We start from the raw sequence: 14707 nt of genomic DNA, 5'->3' as shown, positions 1-14707 counted from the left end.
ATACATGTACACACACGTACATATGAAATATTTCATATGTACGTGTGTGTACATGTATCATTCATTATATGTAATGTTTTTAATATAGAGAGGACCAAGGAAAACAAATACTGAATCATGATCTCCTTGACAAAATAACCCTCAATAATATAAAAGTTAAAAGACATTCATTCAGGGGTGCCTGGCTGGCTCAGTTGGAAGAACATGACGCTTGATCTCAGGGTCGTGAGTTTGAGTCCCATGTTAGGTGTAGATTACTTAAATAAATAAACTTAAAAAAAAAAAAAAAAAGACATTCATCTAGTAAGTATTAAGATCTTGCACCAGGCACTGGGGGTAGAGTAGTGAACAAGTTGAAGTCCTTGCTCTCTTGGACCTTCCTTTCCAGTCTGGGAGACAGACACACATATGTTCCTAGAGTATCAGTCTCCAACAGCCCTCTCTGCAATGACAGAACTGTTCCAGATCCGGGCAGTCCAACGTGGTAGCCAGCAGTTCCTGATTGTTTGACATGTGGTTGGTGTGACGATGGAACTGAATTTTTAATTTTTTTTTGAATTTTTAAATTTTAATTAAAAATTCCAATTCACTTAGCTCTGTGTGGCTAGTGGTCACCACTATGGACAGCACTAGGAAATGCCATCCTTACAGAGGGGTAGGACGGAATTGGCAGTCACACGTGGGTTTGGTGGCTCACATACCAGATGTGGTCTTCCCCTACTACAGGGGGCAAGCAAGGTCACAGGAAAAGAAAAGAAATATATCTCTTAAAAAGAAATACAGAAACATGGCTTCTCCTCTCAGCCAGTTTTGGAAGCCCATTTGGTGAGAGATGTTCAATTTCTCACTCATACAGGAAGGGCAAAAAAGGAAACTTCAAGTCCCCTTTCCATTTTTTTTTTTTTTTAAAGATTTTATTTATTTATTTGACAGAGAGAGATCACAAGCAGATGGAGAGGCAGGCAGAGAGAGAGAGAGAGAGAGAGGGAAGCAGGCTCCCTGCTGAGCAGAGAGCCCGATGCGGGACTCGATCCCAGGACCCTGAGATCATGACCTGAGCCGAAGGCAGCGGCTTAACCCACTGAGCCACCCAGGCCCCCTTTTTTTTTTTTTTTTTAATTTCTCTCCGATCACCTAAACTATGTGTGCCTACATATCTCTTCATGCATTCCTTATTGAAAGCACACACTATTCTCATCTTGCTTTTTTCCATGGAGAAAAAACCCTTGGCATCTTGTCCATATTAACTCTTGCCTCCCAGTTCCATGCCTGGCCCCCAGAATGCCCATCTTGAGCCACCTGAATTCATTCATCAGGCTGTACTTTATGAAACACCTGTCGTATGTCAGGTCCTGTGCTAGACCCTGTGGAAACAGCAGAAAACCCAACAGATAAGACCTGTTCCCTCATGGAATTTAAATTCCAGTGGGAGGAGATGGACAATAAACTTTTTTCTAAAATATTTTATTTATTTATTTGACAGACAGAGATCACAAGTAGGCAGAGAGGCAGGCAGAGAGCGGGGGGGCGGGGGGAGCAGGCTTCCTGCTGAGCAGAGAGTCCAATGCAATGCAGGGCTTGAGCCCAGGACCCTGGGATCATGACCCGAGCCCAAGGCAGAGGCTTTAACCCACTGAGCCACCCAGGTGCCCCTGGACAATAAACTTAATAATCAAGAACATATAATAGTTACAAGGGGGATACACGCTATGGACAAAAATACGGCCGGGGGAGTGAGTTTGGTAGAGCTGTGGAGGAGGCTTTGGGTTGCAGTATTAAATAAGGTGCTCAGGAAGGTGTCTTTTTTTTTTTTTTTTAAAGATTTTATTTACTTATTCGACAGAGAGAGATCACAAGTAGGCAGAGAGAGAAAGGAGGAAGCAGGCTTCCTGCCAAGAAGAGAGCCCGATGCGGGACTCGATCCCGGACCCTGGGATCATGACCTAAGCTGAAGGCAGAGGCTTTAACCCTCTGAGCCACCCAGGTGCCCCAGGAAAGTGTCTTTTAAGCAAACTCTTGAAGGAAGTGAGGGACAGAGCCAGGCAGCTCTCTGAAGAAGAATGTTCCAGCAGAGGGAACAGCCAGTGCAAAGGCCCTAAGGCAGGAGGGTGCTAGAGCCATCCAGGAACTGCGCGTGAAGGCCAGGGTGGTTGGAGCAGGGGGAGCAAGGAAGGCATGGGTGAGAGATGAGGGCAGAGGGGTAGGAGGGATCCAGGGGTGCTTGGTGCTGTGAGGCCTTGCAATGCGAGGTAACTCCAGTTACTGAGCGATACTGGGAGCCAAGGGAAGGTAGTGAGCTGAGGAGGGACCGGAAGCTGACTCAAAGGTTAAGATCCCGAACCTGAGTCTAAACAAGGCTGTGGAATGTGGCTGAGTCTCAGGCGAGGTTTAGTGACAAGGGCAGGGAGTAGGGGATAGGGGGTAGGGCGTAAGGGAAGGGAGGCAGTTATTGTTTGCTGAGCAAAGCATCCCCTCTTCCTGAAAATCCCTCAAACCTCCCCGCCACTGGAAGCCTTGATTTCTGGCCCTCTCTGCCATGTCCCCGGGTCTCTCCCCACTAACGCCCCTCAAGGACCTCTGGACACCCTCCTTCCATTTCATCCTCGTCCTCAGTACCTCCATCCCTCCTCTTCCGATATTTATTTATTTATTTATTTCCAGATGTGAGCTGGGATCTCCCTGTTAGGAGCCATATAAAATTAATTCGAACACCATTCCCCAACCATGGGCTAGTAACTGGCCTCCCCAAGTTTCTGCTCCTTCTCCAGAGCCTCAAATTCTTTGCCCCACTCCCAATTTTTTGCTTCGGCCAGAGTCAGTTCATTGTGGGGAAATCTCTGAGTGTCTCCCCATTCAGGGTCCGTGGACTAATTCTGTCCTTTTCCTTCCTTTCTCTGCAACCAGTCATGCTGTGTAAGTACAACAAGGCATTTATGGGATCGTGTGTGCTAGTGTGGACAGGGCTTTACTGAGGATTTGGAGTCCCAGAGGCATTTATGTCTGCAGATAGGCAAACGGCTCCAAAACTCCTTTGCCTTCCCCATGACCCAGCGTCCAGCCACATACCTTGATCTCTCTTGTTTTCCCTCGACCTGCGCTGTCTAGGACTATTTAAATTAATTCAAATTAAGTAAAATTTAAAGTTCTGTCCTTTGAGGGCGGCTGGGTGGCTCAGTCATCAAGCATCTGCCTTCAGCTCAGGTCATGATCTGGGGTCCTGGGATCGAGCCTGGGATTGGGCTCACTGCTCAGTGGGAAGCCTGCTTCTCCCTCTCCCACTCCCCCTGCTTGTGTTCCCTCTCTCGCTGTCTCTCTCTCTTTCTCTGTCAAACAAATAAATAAAATCTTAAAAAAAAAAATCAAGTTCTGTCCCTTGGGCTTACTGGTCACCTTGCCATGGGGCTGGCGCCCCACCATGTTGGACAGCGCGAAAGGGCCATGCCTGTCATTATGGAACATTCTCTTGGACAATGCTGGGCAGGACAGGTCCCTTCCTCCAAGAACTGGCCTGGTGTCTGCAGTTGAGACGACCAAAACTATACCCCACTGTACCATTTAAAAAAAAATTAATGTGGGGTTATGCTCTATGTGGGATTCTGGGACTCCTGTTTTTGTTTTTTTTTTTCCCTCATGGATACACCCTGGTCATCTTCCTGTCAGATCTTGTCTCCTAGAATAGTTACCCAGGGTTCCCCACCGTGGATTGATTTATTCACTCATTCACGTATCCCACAAGTGTTTACAAGTACCCTGTTTGTGCCAGGAACCGGGCTGGGTCCAGCCAGGAGTGTGTCCCAGCTGATCCCACTCGAAGGGAGCTCACGGTCTAATGGGAGAGGCTGACAGGAATCAGATAATCACAGAAGCATGTGTGAAGGAAGTAACACGCACGGTGTATCCATCTGTGAGCGCTCCTTCCATCTCGCTGCTTGGCTTCGGCTTCCCATCAAGGTTGAGAAATGAGGGCCTAGTCGGAAAACCCAAGCAAAGTAAGACGCATGTCTGGGCCTGCATTTCCCATCTGAATGATGGAGATAACGAGTTTCCACCTCCCAGGAACGTTGAGAGGATTGAATGAGTTATTACGGTAGCTGGAACAGTATCTCGCACAATATAAGTGATCGTTAGCGTTATTGCTCTGTGTACGAGTCCCCTTTCCGAGCCCCAGTCCTCCCCTGTAAAACAGAAGCATTTGCAGACTCTTCTGCGGCTTGGGGTGGGGGGCGTTCCATGAAGAACGATCAGTCACAGCTAACATGTCTCCAGCACTTGCTTGGCACCAAGCACCCTCTTACCTTTGCAAGGACCAGGAAGGGAAGTGTTACCATTAACCGCACTTTACAGATTGAACCGAGGCACCAAGAGAGACAGTGACTTGCTCAAGAGTTCACCACCCATCAGGATTTGGAGCAGCTGGAGGTTAGGGGTGAGGGAGGGTTCTGGGCTAGGCCATGAGAGTGTCTGGGTGGGACTGACCCTGCCTTTTATGCACCCCCCACCCCCACCCCCAGGAAGCTGGATGCCTTCATCTATGATGCAGCAGTGCTCAACTACATGGCCCGCAAGGACGAAGGCTGCAAGCTCGTCACCATCGGCTCAGGCAAGGTCTTTGCCACAACCGGCTATGGCATCGCCCTGCACAAGGGCTCCCGCTGGAAGCGGCCCATCGATCTGGCACTGCTGCAGTTCCTAGGGGACGGTGTGTGGCAGCGGGCTGGGATGCCTTGGGGGTGGGGCATGGGGGACCAGAGTCCTGGGTCCTGGGCGAAGGAGGGGATGAGGATCAGGGCACCAGGGTCTGAGGGAAGAGGGGGCTGGGTGCCTAGACTCCTATAAGAGGATCCTCAGATGGTGCCCATGGAAGGTGACCTATGACAGCACTTCCCCACCTCCCCGCCCCATGCCTTTTCTCCAGATGAGATCGAGATGCTGGAGCGGCTGTGGCTCTCCGGGATCTGCCACAATGACAAAATTGAGGTGATGAGCAGTAAGCTAGACATCGACAACATGGCGGGTGTCTTCTACATGCTCCTGGTGGCCATGGGCCTCTCGCTGCTGGTCTTCGCCTGGGAGCACCTGGTGTACTGGCGCCTGCGGCACTGCCTGGGGCCCACCCACCGCATGGACTTCCTGCTGGCCTTCTCTAGGGTAGGGGGGGTCAGAGGAGGCAAAAGGGCGGAGCTGGCGGGAGGCAGGTGGGCATGCCTACAAGTGCAAGAGTCCTGGGGCCTGGTGCGGGAGAGGTGGGAGGAGCGGTGGGAAGGCAGGGGCGGTAGGGGGTGCTGGGCATCCCGCGCTGACCCTGCCTTTCTCGCCGCCCCCCGCAGGGGATGTACAGCTGCTGCAGCGCGGAGGCCACCCCGCCGCCGGCCAAGCCCCCGCCGCCGCCGCAGCCGCTGCCCAGTCCCGCGTACCCGCCGGCGCGGCCCGCACCTGGCCCCGCACCTTTCGTGCCCCGCGAGCGTGCGGCGGTGGACCGCTGGCGTCGCACCAAAGGTGCAGGGCCTCCGGGGGCCCCGGGCCTGGCCGACGGCTTCCACCGCTACTACGGCCCCATAGAGCCGCAGGGCCTGGGCGTGGGCGAGGCGCGCGCGGCACCCCGGGGCTCGGCCGGGCGCCCGCTGTCCCCGCCGGCCGCGCAGCCCCCGCAGAAGCCGCCGCCGTCCTACTTCGCCATCGTGCGCGACAAGGAGCCGGCCGAGCCCCCAGCCGGCCCCTTCCCCGGCTTCCCGTCGCCGCCCGCGCCCCCGGCCGCCGCCGCCGCCGCCGTCGGGCCGCCGCTCTGCCGGCTGGCCTACGAGGACGAGAGCCCACCGGCGCCCGCGCGCTGGCCGCGCTCCGACCCCGAGAGCCAGCCCCTGCTGGGGCCGGGCGCTGGCGGCGCTGGGGGTGCGGGAGGCGCGGCCGGCGGAGCCCAGGCAGCGCCTCCCCCGTGCCGCGCTGCGCCGCCCCCCTGCCCCTACCTGGACCTCGAGCCGTCGCCGTCTGACTCGGAGGACTCGGAGAGCCTGGGCGGCGCGTCGCTGGGCGGCTTGGAGCCCTGGTGGTTCGCCGACTTCCCCTACCCGTACGCGGAGCGCCTCGGGCCGCCGCCCGGCCGCTACTGGTCGGTTGACAAGCTTGGGGGCTGGCGCGCGGGCAGCTGGGACTACCTGCCCCCACGCAGCGGCCCAGCCGCCTGGCACTGCCGCCACTGCGCCAGCCTGGAGCTGCTGCCGCCGCCGCGCCATCTCAGCTGCTCGCACGACGGCCTGGACGGCGGCTGGTGGGCGCCGCCGCCCCCGCCCTGGGCCGCGGGACCCCCGCCCCGGCGCCGAGCCCGCTGCGGCTGTCCGCGGCCGCACCCTCACCGCCCGCGGGCCTCGCACCGCGCACCCGCCGCCGCCGCTCCGCACCACCACCGGCACCGGCGCGCCGCGGGGGGCTGGGACCTCCCGCCGCCGGCTCCCACCTCGCGCTCGCTGGAGGACCTCAGCTCGTGCCCCCGCGCCGCCCCCGCGCGCAGGCTCACCGGGCCCTCCCGCCACGCGCGCCGGTGCCCGCACGCTGCGCACTGGGGGCCGCCGCTGACCGCCGTGCCCCACCGGAGACACCGGGGCGGGGACCTGGGTACCCGCAGGGGCTCGGCGCACTTCTCCAGCCTCGAGTCCGAGGTATGACGCGGCCCCGGGGGCTCTGGCACCCCCTCGGTCAGCGCAGGCCACGGCCCGAGGGGGCACGCGCAATGAAAAGGACCCGCGTGGGTTGGGAAGGAAAAAAACGGACCTGGCCGGACCCCGCCTGGAGCAGCGTCCTGCGCCCCCTCGCTTTGGGGGCACCACAAGCCGGAAAGGATTTGGTCCCCCCAAATCTCACCCAGCCTGAAAGGTGGGGGTCTCGGAGCCCACTGGAGTTTGTTTTTTTTTAAACCCGACAAGGGCTTTTTAACGTCACCAGATGGGGCGGGAGGTGGGGGGTCACGCCACGCCCGCGTCCCACCCCCACGCCCGGGGCCGTGGCCCCCTCATCACTGTGCAGCTCCCCGGCCCCAGCCACGCCTCCGGGGAAGCCCGTTTTTAACCTTTCATCCATTGGGACTCAAAACTGTGAGATGCGTTCGCCAAACTGTGACCCCAGACCTTGGCCCCGCCACACAGAAACCCCTGACCCCAGACTGTGACTTCCGACCCCTAAAATGGTCATCCGACCCCAGACTGTGACCCCCGACCCCAAACTGTGACCTGAATCCCAGACTGTACCCCGACCAGACTGTGACCCTTGACGTCAAACCTTGACACACCCTCCTCCTCCCCGTAGCTTTTCCTTATTTTGACCTAGGACACTCCCAACGGAAGCCTCACCTCCCCTTGCCCTAGCGTTGATCCCAGCCAACGTGGGGCCAAAACTTCCCACCCTGTCGCACCTCACTCCCACCCCCCACGTGCCACCATCCACAGCCTCACCAAATCTAGCCCTTATTTGCGACCCTCCCATGATGACCCTGCAGACCCCCCCCCCCCCCAAGCCTCCTCTTCCTAGATCTCCAGCCGGGTCTGGAGCTGGGTTGTGGAGGGGACGGTCTGGGAATCCACACCCACCACCAACCTCCCCTCCCACTCTCCTGTTACACATTGCAGTGTTTGGAATAAACCATGTTTTTATGCCTCCTCAGTCCCAAGTCTGAGCTCCGTGTTTGTCTCAGTTGCCCTCAAACTTCTCTGGAGGAAACAGAAACTAAGAAAAGTCCCACAGAGGAAGAGAGGGCAGAAGGAAAATTGTATTGAGAACAATGAACCTGGAGGGAGGTGGGAGACAAAGACCCAGAGGAAGCTGTGAGAAAAGATCCTAAGAAGAGAAGGAATGAGAAGGGGTGAGGGCGGACAGAGACCTAGAGAGAAGGAACAGCGAACTCAACAAAGATCCAGGATCAAAACATTTCAGGATTAAGTCTAGCGTCCCATTCCTATGGCTGCAAGCAACGCGGCTTGCTAGAGTCTTCACATCCTGTTCATGCAAGCGAGGGGAGAGTCTAGTATGTCCTAGCCAATCCATCTACCTTGAATGCCCTCAATCTCACCAATGAGAATCTATTTTAGCATTTCATTATGCCAATTAGCCAAACCTCCGGTGCTGATGAGCGATAAGGAGAGCCAAAGCACACGTAGTAGTGGTCTCCAGAGGGCTGACTTTCTGATTATCTCTGACCATAGCTGCAATGTGAACGCCCGGTTAGGCTACTGCCTGCCCCAAGAGGGTAGACTCAACAGACTAACTTACACATATTATCCCGTCTACGCTAAAGGATTTTGAAGTGAATTAAAGCCGTCATAACAAGGAGGGGTAAGGAAACAGGCTTTACGGTCCTCAGGGAGCAAAAAACCAGTCCACTTGCCAGTAAGAACTCTTATTTGCATACATGAATAATGTAACGGAAAGGAAGCAATGAGTCAAAGGTGAAAGATGGAGTCGAAGCTCGGAACTCCTCCAGTAGGACAAAACTGGCCTCGTACAGAACTACAACTCCCAGGAGGCCTTGCCGCTGCTCTGCCGAATAGCGCCGCAAAGTCACGCGGAGGGTGTAGCTTCTCCGTAACCGCAGGCCTCGGTCGCTAGGCTTGGGACGCCGTTACCTTAGCTCTCCTTCACCCGGTCCCCACCGCCCTCTCAAACTGGGTGAGCTGGGAGGTTTCCAAGGCAACCGTGCCGCAAGGCGGAACTCCCAAGGAGGGAAACGCAACCCGGAAGTGACGTCCTTACCTCGCGCCCGTGGTGAGAGGGTTCGAAGATGGCGGCGCGCAAGGGTAGGCGGCGCACATGTGAAACCGGGGAACCCATGGAGGCCGAGTCCAGCGACGCAGGGACCGAAGGCCCGACCCAGGTGTACCTGCCGGGTCGCGGACCGCCGCTGCGAGAAGGAGAGGAGCTGGTCATGGACGAGGAGGCCTATGTGCTGTACCACCGAGCGCAGACTGGTAGGACTGAGCACCAGGACTTCTGGTTCCTGAGTTAGGAGGGGACCGGAATCCCGAGTTCTGAGCGAGGCTGGTACTGAGTGTTTAACTTACGAGGCACTCAGAGAGAAGACTGGGTTGTAAGATGGGTGAAAACATCACACACGAGGAGGTTGAGATCTCTGTCCCATCCTAATTTTCCAACTCCTTCTATCCACAGGAGCCCCCTGCCTCAGCTTCGACATAGTCCGCGATCACCTGGGAGACAACCGAACAGAGCTCCCTCTTACACTTTACCTGTGTGCTGGGACCCAGGCGGAGAGCGCCCAGAGCAATAGGTGAGTGAGACCTGAGGTTTTATCCAGCCCCCAGATCCCCCTCCCTCCTAAGGATCCGGGCATCCACTCACCCCACACTTTTCCCCAGACTGATGGTGCTTCGGATGCATAATCTGCATGGGACAAAGCCCCCACCGTCAGAGGGCAGCGACGAGGAGGAGGAGGAGGAAGATGAGGAGGATGAAGAAGAACGGAAACCTCAGCTGGAGCTGGCTATGGTGCCCCACTATGGTGGCATCAACCGGGTCCGGGTATGTACAGTCCCTGGCGCCTTCTCTACGTTCTCCTAAACCCCCTCCACCCCTAACCCTCTTGCCCATGCCTCTGGCTTTTAGAATAGTACCTGGCACACAGTTTGCATATATTAGTTTGTGTCTCTCTTAGGTATCCTTGTCATTGTCACTGTGTGTTAGGAGCCGTAGGGCGCTGTTTTTTTACTACGTTTCCTCTTCAGTAAAATGGTGAAAATTGCAAAACTTGCCTGATGAGCTGACGGGAGGCTGAAATGGAATAACATATGGTTATTTGAAGTGTCTAGAGACAGCATTTGGTTGTAGTATAGAAATGTGTGTTTTATTGTTATTGTTCAGGAACTGGCCTGCGCTGTAGGGTCACTTTGGTGCTGCTGAGTTATAGCCCCTTCAGAGCAGCTGATGTGTGAATGGTGTTTGAACAGCACTCGCGGCAGTGCATGGTCCACAGCTCTTCCTGTGTGTTCCCATTCAAGGCTTACCGTGTTTCAGCCAACGTTCTGTGCCCGGGAGATTTAACAGAGAGCAAAAGGTCTCTAGTATTCTGAAACTTAAGTGCTAGCAGGGAAGGGAACAAGAAGAAGCTGAGTAAATGCATCCAGAGGTGCCAGGTATTGTGGGGGAAAGTAAGGAAGGAAAGGGAAGTAGGATGTTCCTGGAGTGGATTTGCTCTTTTAAATAGTGTCGTCAGGGAAGTATTTATGGTAGGGTGCCATGTGAACGGAGACCCACAGGAAGTAAGGGAATGAGCCAAAGGAAACACAGCAGAGGAAACACAAGAGTAAAGGCCCTGGGACAAACATTACATGTTTGGAAGTTCAAGGGAAGGCAGGGAGACCAGTGCATTCACTAAAGCACATGGACGAAGGGGAGAGTGACAGCATATGGGGGATGGGAGTGGGTGGGTTGTATAGGGCTTACAGGCTGATGGAAGGACTTGGTTACTTGGGGAGAAAGTTTGAGCCATTGGAGGGTTTAGAGCAGAGGACAAATGGGATCTGACTTACGGGTTTTTGTTGTTGTTTGTTTTTGAGAGAGGGAAAGAGGGAGTCTTAAGCAGGCTCCACGCACAGCATGAAACCCTACACAGGGCTTGATCCCGACACCCTGAAAGCATGATCTGAGCCGAAATCAAGAGTCAGACACTCAACCGACTGAGCCACCCAGGCGCCCCAGGATCTGACTTGTGTTTTAAAGAGATTTCCTCTGACCACTGTATGGAGAACAGATGCAGGGAGGCAAGGGAGGACAGTCCTATGGGGAAGCCATAATTCAAGGGAAAGGAAGACACGGTAGCAGGAGTGGTGACATTAGAGGTTCTGAGGGGTTGAAAGTGGTGCATTTTGAATGTAGCCAGTAGCGTGGGGTGGGTGTGGGGAGGAAAAGACAAGTCAGTGAGTCTAATAGTTTGGGGCCTGAGGCGGGGAGCCCCAGGAAGGAGGAGGTTGCCAGTGGTGACTAGGAGCTTGGCTTCGGTCATGTTTGAACAGTTGGTATGGTAGGAGGGATTACTGGAAACCTTGAGGCCGCGTGGGATCTCCTAGTGAGCAGATGTTACAGGGCAGAGACACCCAAGGACAGAGGCCTGTGATCCACCAGCATTTAGAGGGTTACGGAGACCGGTGGTCTGAACCCTTTTCCAAGGGTTGGTGGAGTTACGGCCTCTCTTCCTGGGGCTCTAGGCATTTTCCGTCTCATATCACCGCCCCTACACAATGTGGGAAGTTGTCCCAGGTACAATGCTGGTCCTGCCGGCTAATTCCATCCCCGCAAAGGCTTCTGGGAGCCAGAGCCCCACCCCTGAAGTAGTGGGAGTTCTGAGGAACTGCAGTTCTGATTCTCAGGGGATGCTGGGAACTGTGGTCACCACCCTGAGCCTCCTGTCACTCTCCCCTCCCTCTCCCTTCTCTCTTCCCCTGCAGGTGTCGTGGCTGGGGGAGGAGCCGGTGGCTGGGATATGGTCAGAGAAGGGCCAGGTGGAGGTGTATGCGCTGCGGCGGCTCCTGCAGGTGGTGGATGACCCCCAGGCCTTGGCGACCTTCCTCCGGGACGAGCAGGCCCGTGTGAAGCCCATATTCGCCTTCTCTGGCCACATGGGCGAGGGCTTTGCACTTGACTGGTCCCCTCGTGTGTCTGGTAAGTCACTGGGGTGCCTACTCGGTCCCCGGAGGATGAGGGAGCAGGGTCCATAGGAAGGGTGGGGGCTGAGGGTGTGGGGAGAAGAGCCAGCCGGGGCCAGCTGGGCCCCGGCAGTTTCCTGAGTCCTGGTTCTAGGGCGCCTGCTGACCGGTGACTGTCAGAAGAACATCCACCTGTGGACGCCGACGGACGGCGGCTCCTGGCACGTGGACCAGCGGCCGTTTGTGGGCCACACACGCTCTGTGGAGGACCTGCAGTGGTCCCCAACTGAGGACACAGTGAGAGAGGCCTGAGGGGTCCCGACTCCTGGGTCTTGGGGCCGGGACGGGGACTGTGGCTACGTCCCAGTGAGGGGGACACTAGGAAAAGAGGGTAGCCCACTACTCGTCCCTGGTCTCCAGGGTGGGGAGGCAGGTACCCCGGGTCACACAGATGCTGCCTCGCCCAGGTGTTCGCCTCGTGCTCAGCTGATGCCTCCATTCGCATCTGGGACATCCGGGCCGCCCCCAGCAAGGCCTGCATGCTTACTGCCGCTGCTGCCCACGACGGGGATGTCAACGTCATCAGCTGGAGCCGCCGGGAACCCTTCCTGCTCAGCGGTGGGGATGACGGTGCCCTCAAGGTCTGGGACCTGCGGCAGTTCAAGGTACTTTCCCAGCCAGACATTTCCCTCACTGGAAGGGGGCCTACTCCCAGCAGCTGCTAGGATTTGCAGGTTTCCCTTGGGTTCTTGTCTTCCAGAGCTGGGAAGGCCTGTTGGGGGTGGTCTGGCCCTGTTGGGGTACAGATGTGGAAGCAGGCTTAGCGGGAGGAATGCTGTGATTGGTGTAGGGTTGCTTGTTCCGCCAGCCGGAGAGGGGACAGGAGACAACAGGCCGAGCAGCAGCCATGGCCCCCAACTCCATGCCCCCGCTCGTGAGCCGGGCAGCTGGAGGCTTCAGGCGCCTCTGAGCTGTAGCCTTTTTGTTAACGAGCTCTGTACAGTCAGCTGAGACTCGGAACCTGCGTAGTTCATCATAGGAGAGGAAACAGGTGCAGGAAGGACAGGAGCAGAGGAGACATCACCATCGGGCCAAAAGTTGACTTCCCGGAGTCGGTGGCAGCTCTGGGCAGGAGGAATTGCAACTCTGGCGCCCCCCTGGCCGACGCCCCCACTAAGTACAGCTCTGTACCCTTCCCGGGACCCCCACGACGTAATCTTTTCTCCCCTCTGGTGTGGTGAGTTCCACAGCATCAGCTCTAAGGAAGCTTCTAGAAACGGGTTCCAGCCCCCAAGGCAGGTGTCGGGGCAGTTTCCATGGCCAAGTTGATTGGCCACTGGTACTTGGGAACCACGTGGCCAATCCAGAGAGACTCCAGCACCCAGCAGCACCTTCGCTTTAGTAAAAGTGCTGTTTTTCTTTTCCTCGGCTGCCCCTGGAGCCTGGGAGCTGTGCTTCTGCCCTCTTTAAGGCCTTCATAGAATCTGCAGGTTTGAGAATCACCACCACCCCCTCCTTTTTTAAGATTTATTTATTTAGAGAGAGAATGTGCATGCATGAGCGGGGGTCAGGGCAGAGGGAGAGAGAGGGAGAGAATGTTGCAGAGCCCCACGTGGGGCTTGATCAAGGACCCTGAGATCATGACCTGAGCTGCAAGCAAGAGTCGGCGCTCAACTGGATGAGCCACCTGGGGCCCTGAGAACTGCTCCCTTTTATAGGAAGGGAAACTGAGGCACACCCTTAGTTTCAGAGGACCAGTGGTGGGGATTTTGTGACCTGGAGCTGGACAGGGCTTTTTTGCAAGTGAAACCACGGTTCTCAGCAGCCCCCTAGGACATTAGGCCCCGTATCACCCTTGCACTTGGCCTCCTGTCCCTTTCAGAGAACCTGGGCTTGTGTGGGTCCCAGGGGTTGTGCCCTAGGGGAACCCGACAGCCTAGGAGTGGTGAGGGCTCGGCCTGGGCCACCCCAGGGAGTCAGGCTGAGGTGCTCAGAGCCCCGCACTCTCTTCTTCCCGTAGTCTGGCTCCCCGGTGGCCACCTTCAAGCAGCACGTGGCCCCCGTGACCTCAGTCGAGTGGCACCCCCAGGATAGTGGGGTTTTCGCGGCCTCAGGTGCGGACAATCAGATCACGCAGTGGGACCTGGCTGTGGAGCGTGACCCCGAGGCAGGCGAGGTGGAGAGCACTGACCCCGGGCTGGCAGGCCTCCCGCAGCAGCTGCTCTTCGTGCACCAGGGTGAGACGGACCTGAAGGAGTTGCACTGGCACCCGCAGTGTCCCGGGCTCCTCGTCAGCACGGCGCTGTCGGGCTTCACCGTCTTCCGCACCATCAGCGTATGATGCGCCTGCTGCGGCGGCCCCAGGCCCTTCACTCGGCCACCAAGGCCAGAACTGGGTCCACGGGCAGGGGCAGGTCTGCCGACCCACCCTCCTCCAATCCAAGGACGTCAAGCGGGCCATTGGCTGCCGTGATGGATTCTGTGTGACGTCTTGTTCTTTGAAATGACTTCATTTCGTCCCACCACCCCTCTTGCCAAAGATTCTGGTTTAACCCATGACTGTAGAACTGCATGGTTCCGTCCAGGGAGCCTTCTGACCACAGGGCCCCGTTTGGTGCCGGGGGCCCTCATGCGGGAAGACTTGGTTTGGCCCAGACTGCCCTCCCCTTCTCCCCACCACCTGTGCAAGGACCTGCTGGCCTGTTTCCCAGGTGGACCTGGTGGGGGCCACTGTCATCGTGCATATTTTGTGAGCTCTGGCCCCTGGCTCGACCCTTTGACCTCTCCGTCCCAGGACCCAATTGTCGCCACCAGTCTCCCCGCAGGGAACTCGAGCACTTCGCCATGGGTGGGCCAAAGTGGTGAGCTGGGCTCCTCTGGCAGAATCTGGTTTTGCCCTTTGTCTTCCTGCCACACAGGGTTTGGTCCAGACTTCCTAGTGGGGGCTGTCGGGGGACAGGGGGTCTTCCTCCCCTCTGTCCACCATGCAAGATGGGCTCCATGCGGGGAGGAATGCCAGGGGGCTCCTGAGGCAGTAAAGGACCGGAACAAGGCCTGACGTGTGTAGG

At 56.8% G+C, this 14707-nt stretch overlaps 2 protein-coding genes across 4 annotated transcripts in view; both read left to right on the top strand.

Annotated features, from left to right (window-relative positions):
- The window catches only part of GRIN2D (glutamate ionotropic receptor NMDA type subunit 2D), a 40247-nt gene extending 32606 nt beyond the window's left edge, over window positions 1–7641 (top strand). For both annotated transcript variants that reach the window (XM_059382005.1, XM_059382006.1), the window contains 3 exons: window positions 4512–4699; window positions 4916–5148; window positions 5328–7641. In XM_059382005.1, the coding sequence (XP_059237988.1) occupies window positions 4512–4699; window positions 4916–5148; window positions 5328–6659 (1753 nt within the window). In that variant the 3' untranslated portion in view covers window positions 6660–7641. The remainder of the gene's footprint in view (window positions 1–4511; window positions 4700–4915; window positions 5149–5327) is intronic.
- A 1083-nt stretch (window positions 7642–8724) lies between these two features.
- On the top strand, window positions 8725–14692 carry GRWD1 (glutamate rich WD repeat containing 1). Of its 2 annotated transcripts, XM_059381529.1 has the most exons (8): window positions 8725–8951; window positions 9151–9268; window positions 9357–9519; window positions 11442–11655; window positions 11794–11936; window positions 12107–12304; window positions 13081–13129; window positions 13660–13820. In XM_059381529.1, exons 1-8 carry the CDS (start codon window positions 8765–8767, stop codon window positions 13731–13733), a joined length of 1146 nt encoding a protein of 381 aa, XP_059237512.1. In that variant the 5' UTR covers window positions 8725–8764; the 3' UTR covers window positions 13734–13820. The 2 variants fall into 2 exon arrangements, with proteins under 2 accessions (XP_059237512.1, XP_059237511.1); XM_059381528.1 differs by lacking the exon at window positions 13081–13129 and having other exon boundaries at window positions 8729–8951; window positions 13660–14692.
- Window positions 14693–14707: the final 15 nt, after the last annotated feature.

This window comes from Mustela nigripes, chromosome 17 (genome assembly GCF_022355385.1).
Source record: "Mustela nigripes isolate SB6536 chromosome 17, MUSNIG.SB6536, whole genome shotgun sequence".
Taxonomy (NCBI): domain Eukaryota; kingdom Metazoa; phylum Chordata; class Mammalia; order Carnivora; family Mustelidae; genus Mustela; species Mustela nigripes.
Note: the sequence above shows the minus strand (reverse complement) of the source record. Positions and strands in the feature narration are given on the sequence as shown.

What these genes read in the sequence shown, in the direction of transcription:
- GRWD1 (XM_059381528.1), top strand. Translation starts at nt 8,765, where the DNA reads ATGGCGGCGCGCAAGGGTAGGCGGCGCACATGTGAAACCGGGGAACCC. An exon ending in GTGGCATCAACCGGGTCCGG is followed by an intron (nt 9,520 to 11,441) that starts GTATGTACAGTC and finishes CTTCCCCTGCAG; the next exon opens with GTGTCGTGGCTGGGGGAGGA. An exon ending in GGTCCCCAACTGAGGACACA is followed by an intron (nt 11,937 to 12,106) that starts GTGAGAGAGGCC and finishes TGCCTCGCCCAG; the next exon opens with GTGTTCGCCTCGTGCTCAGC.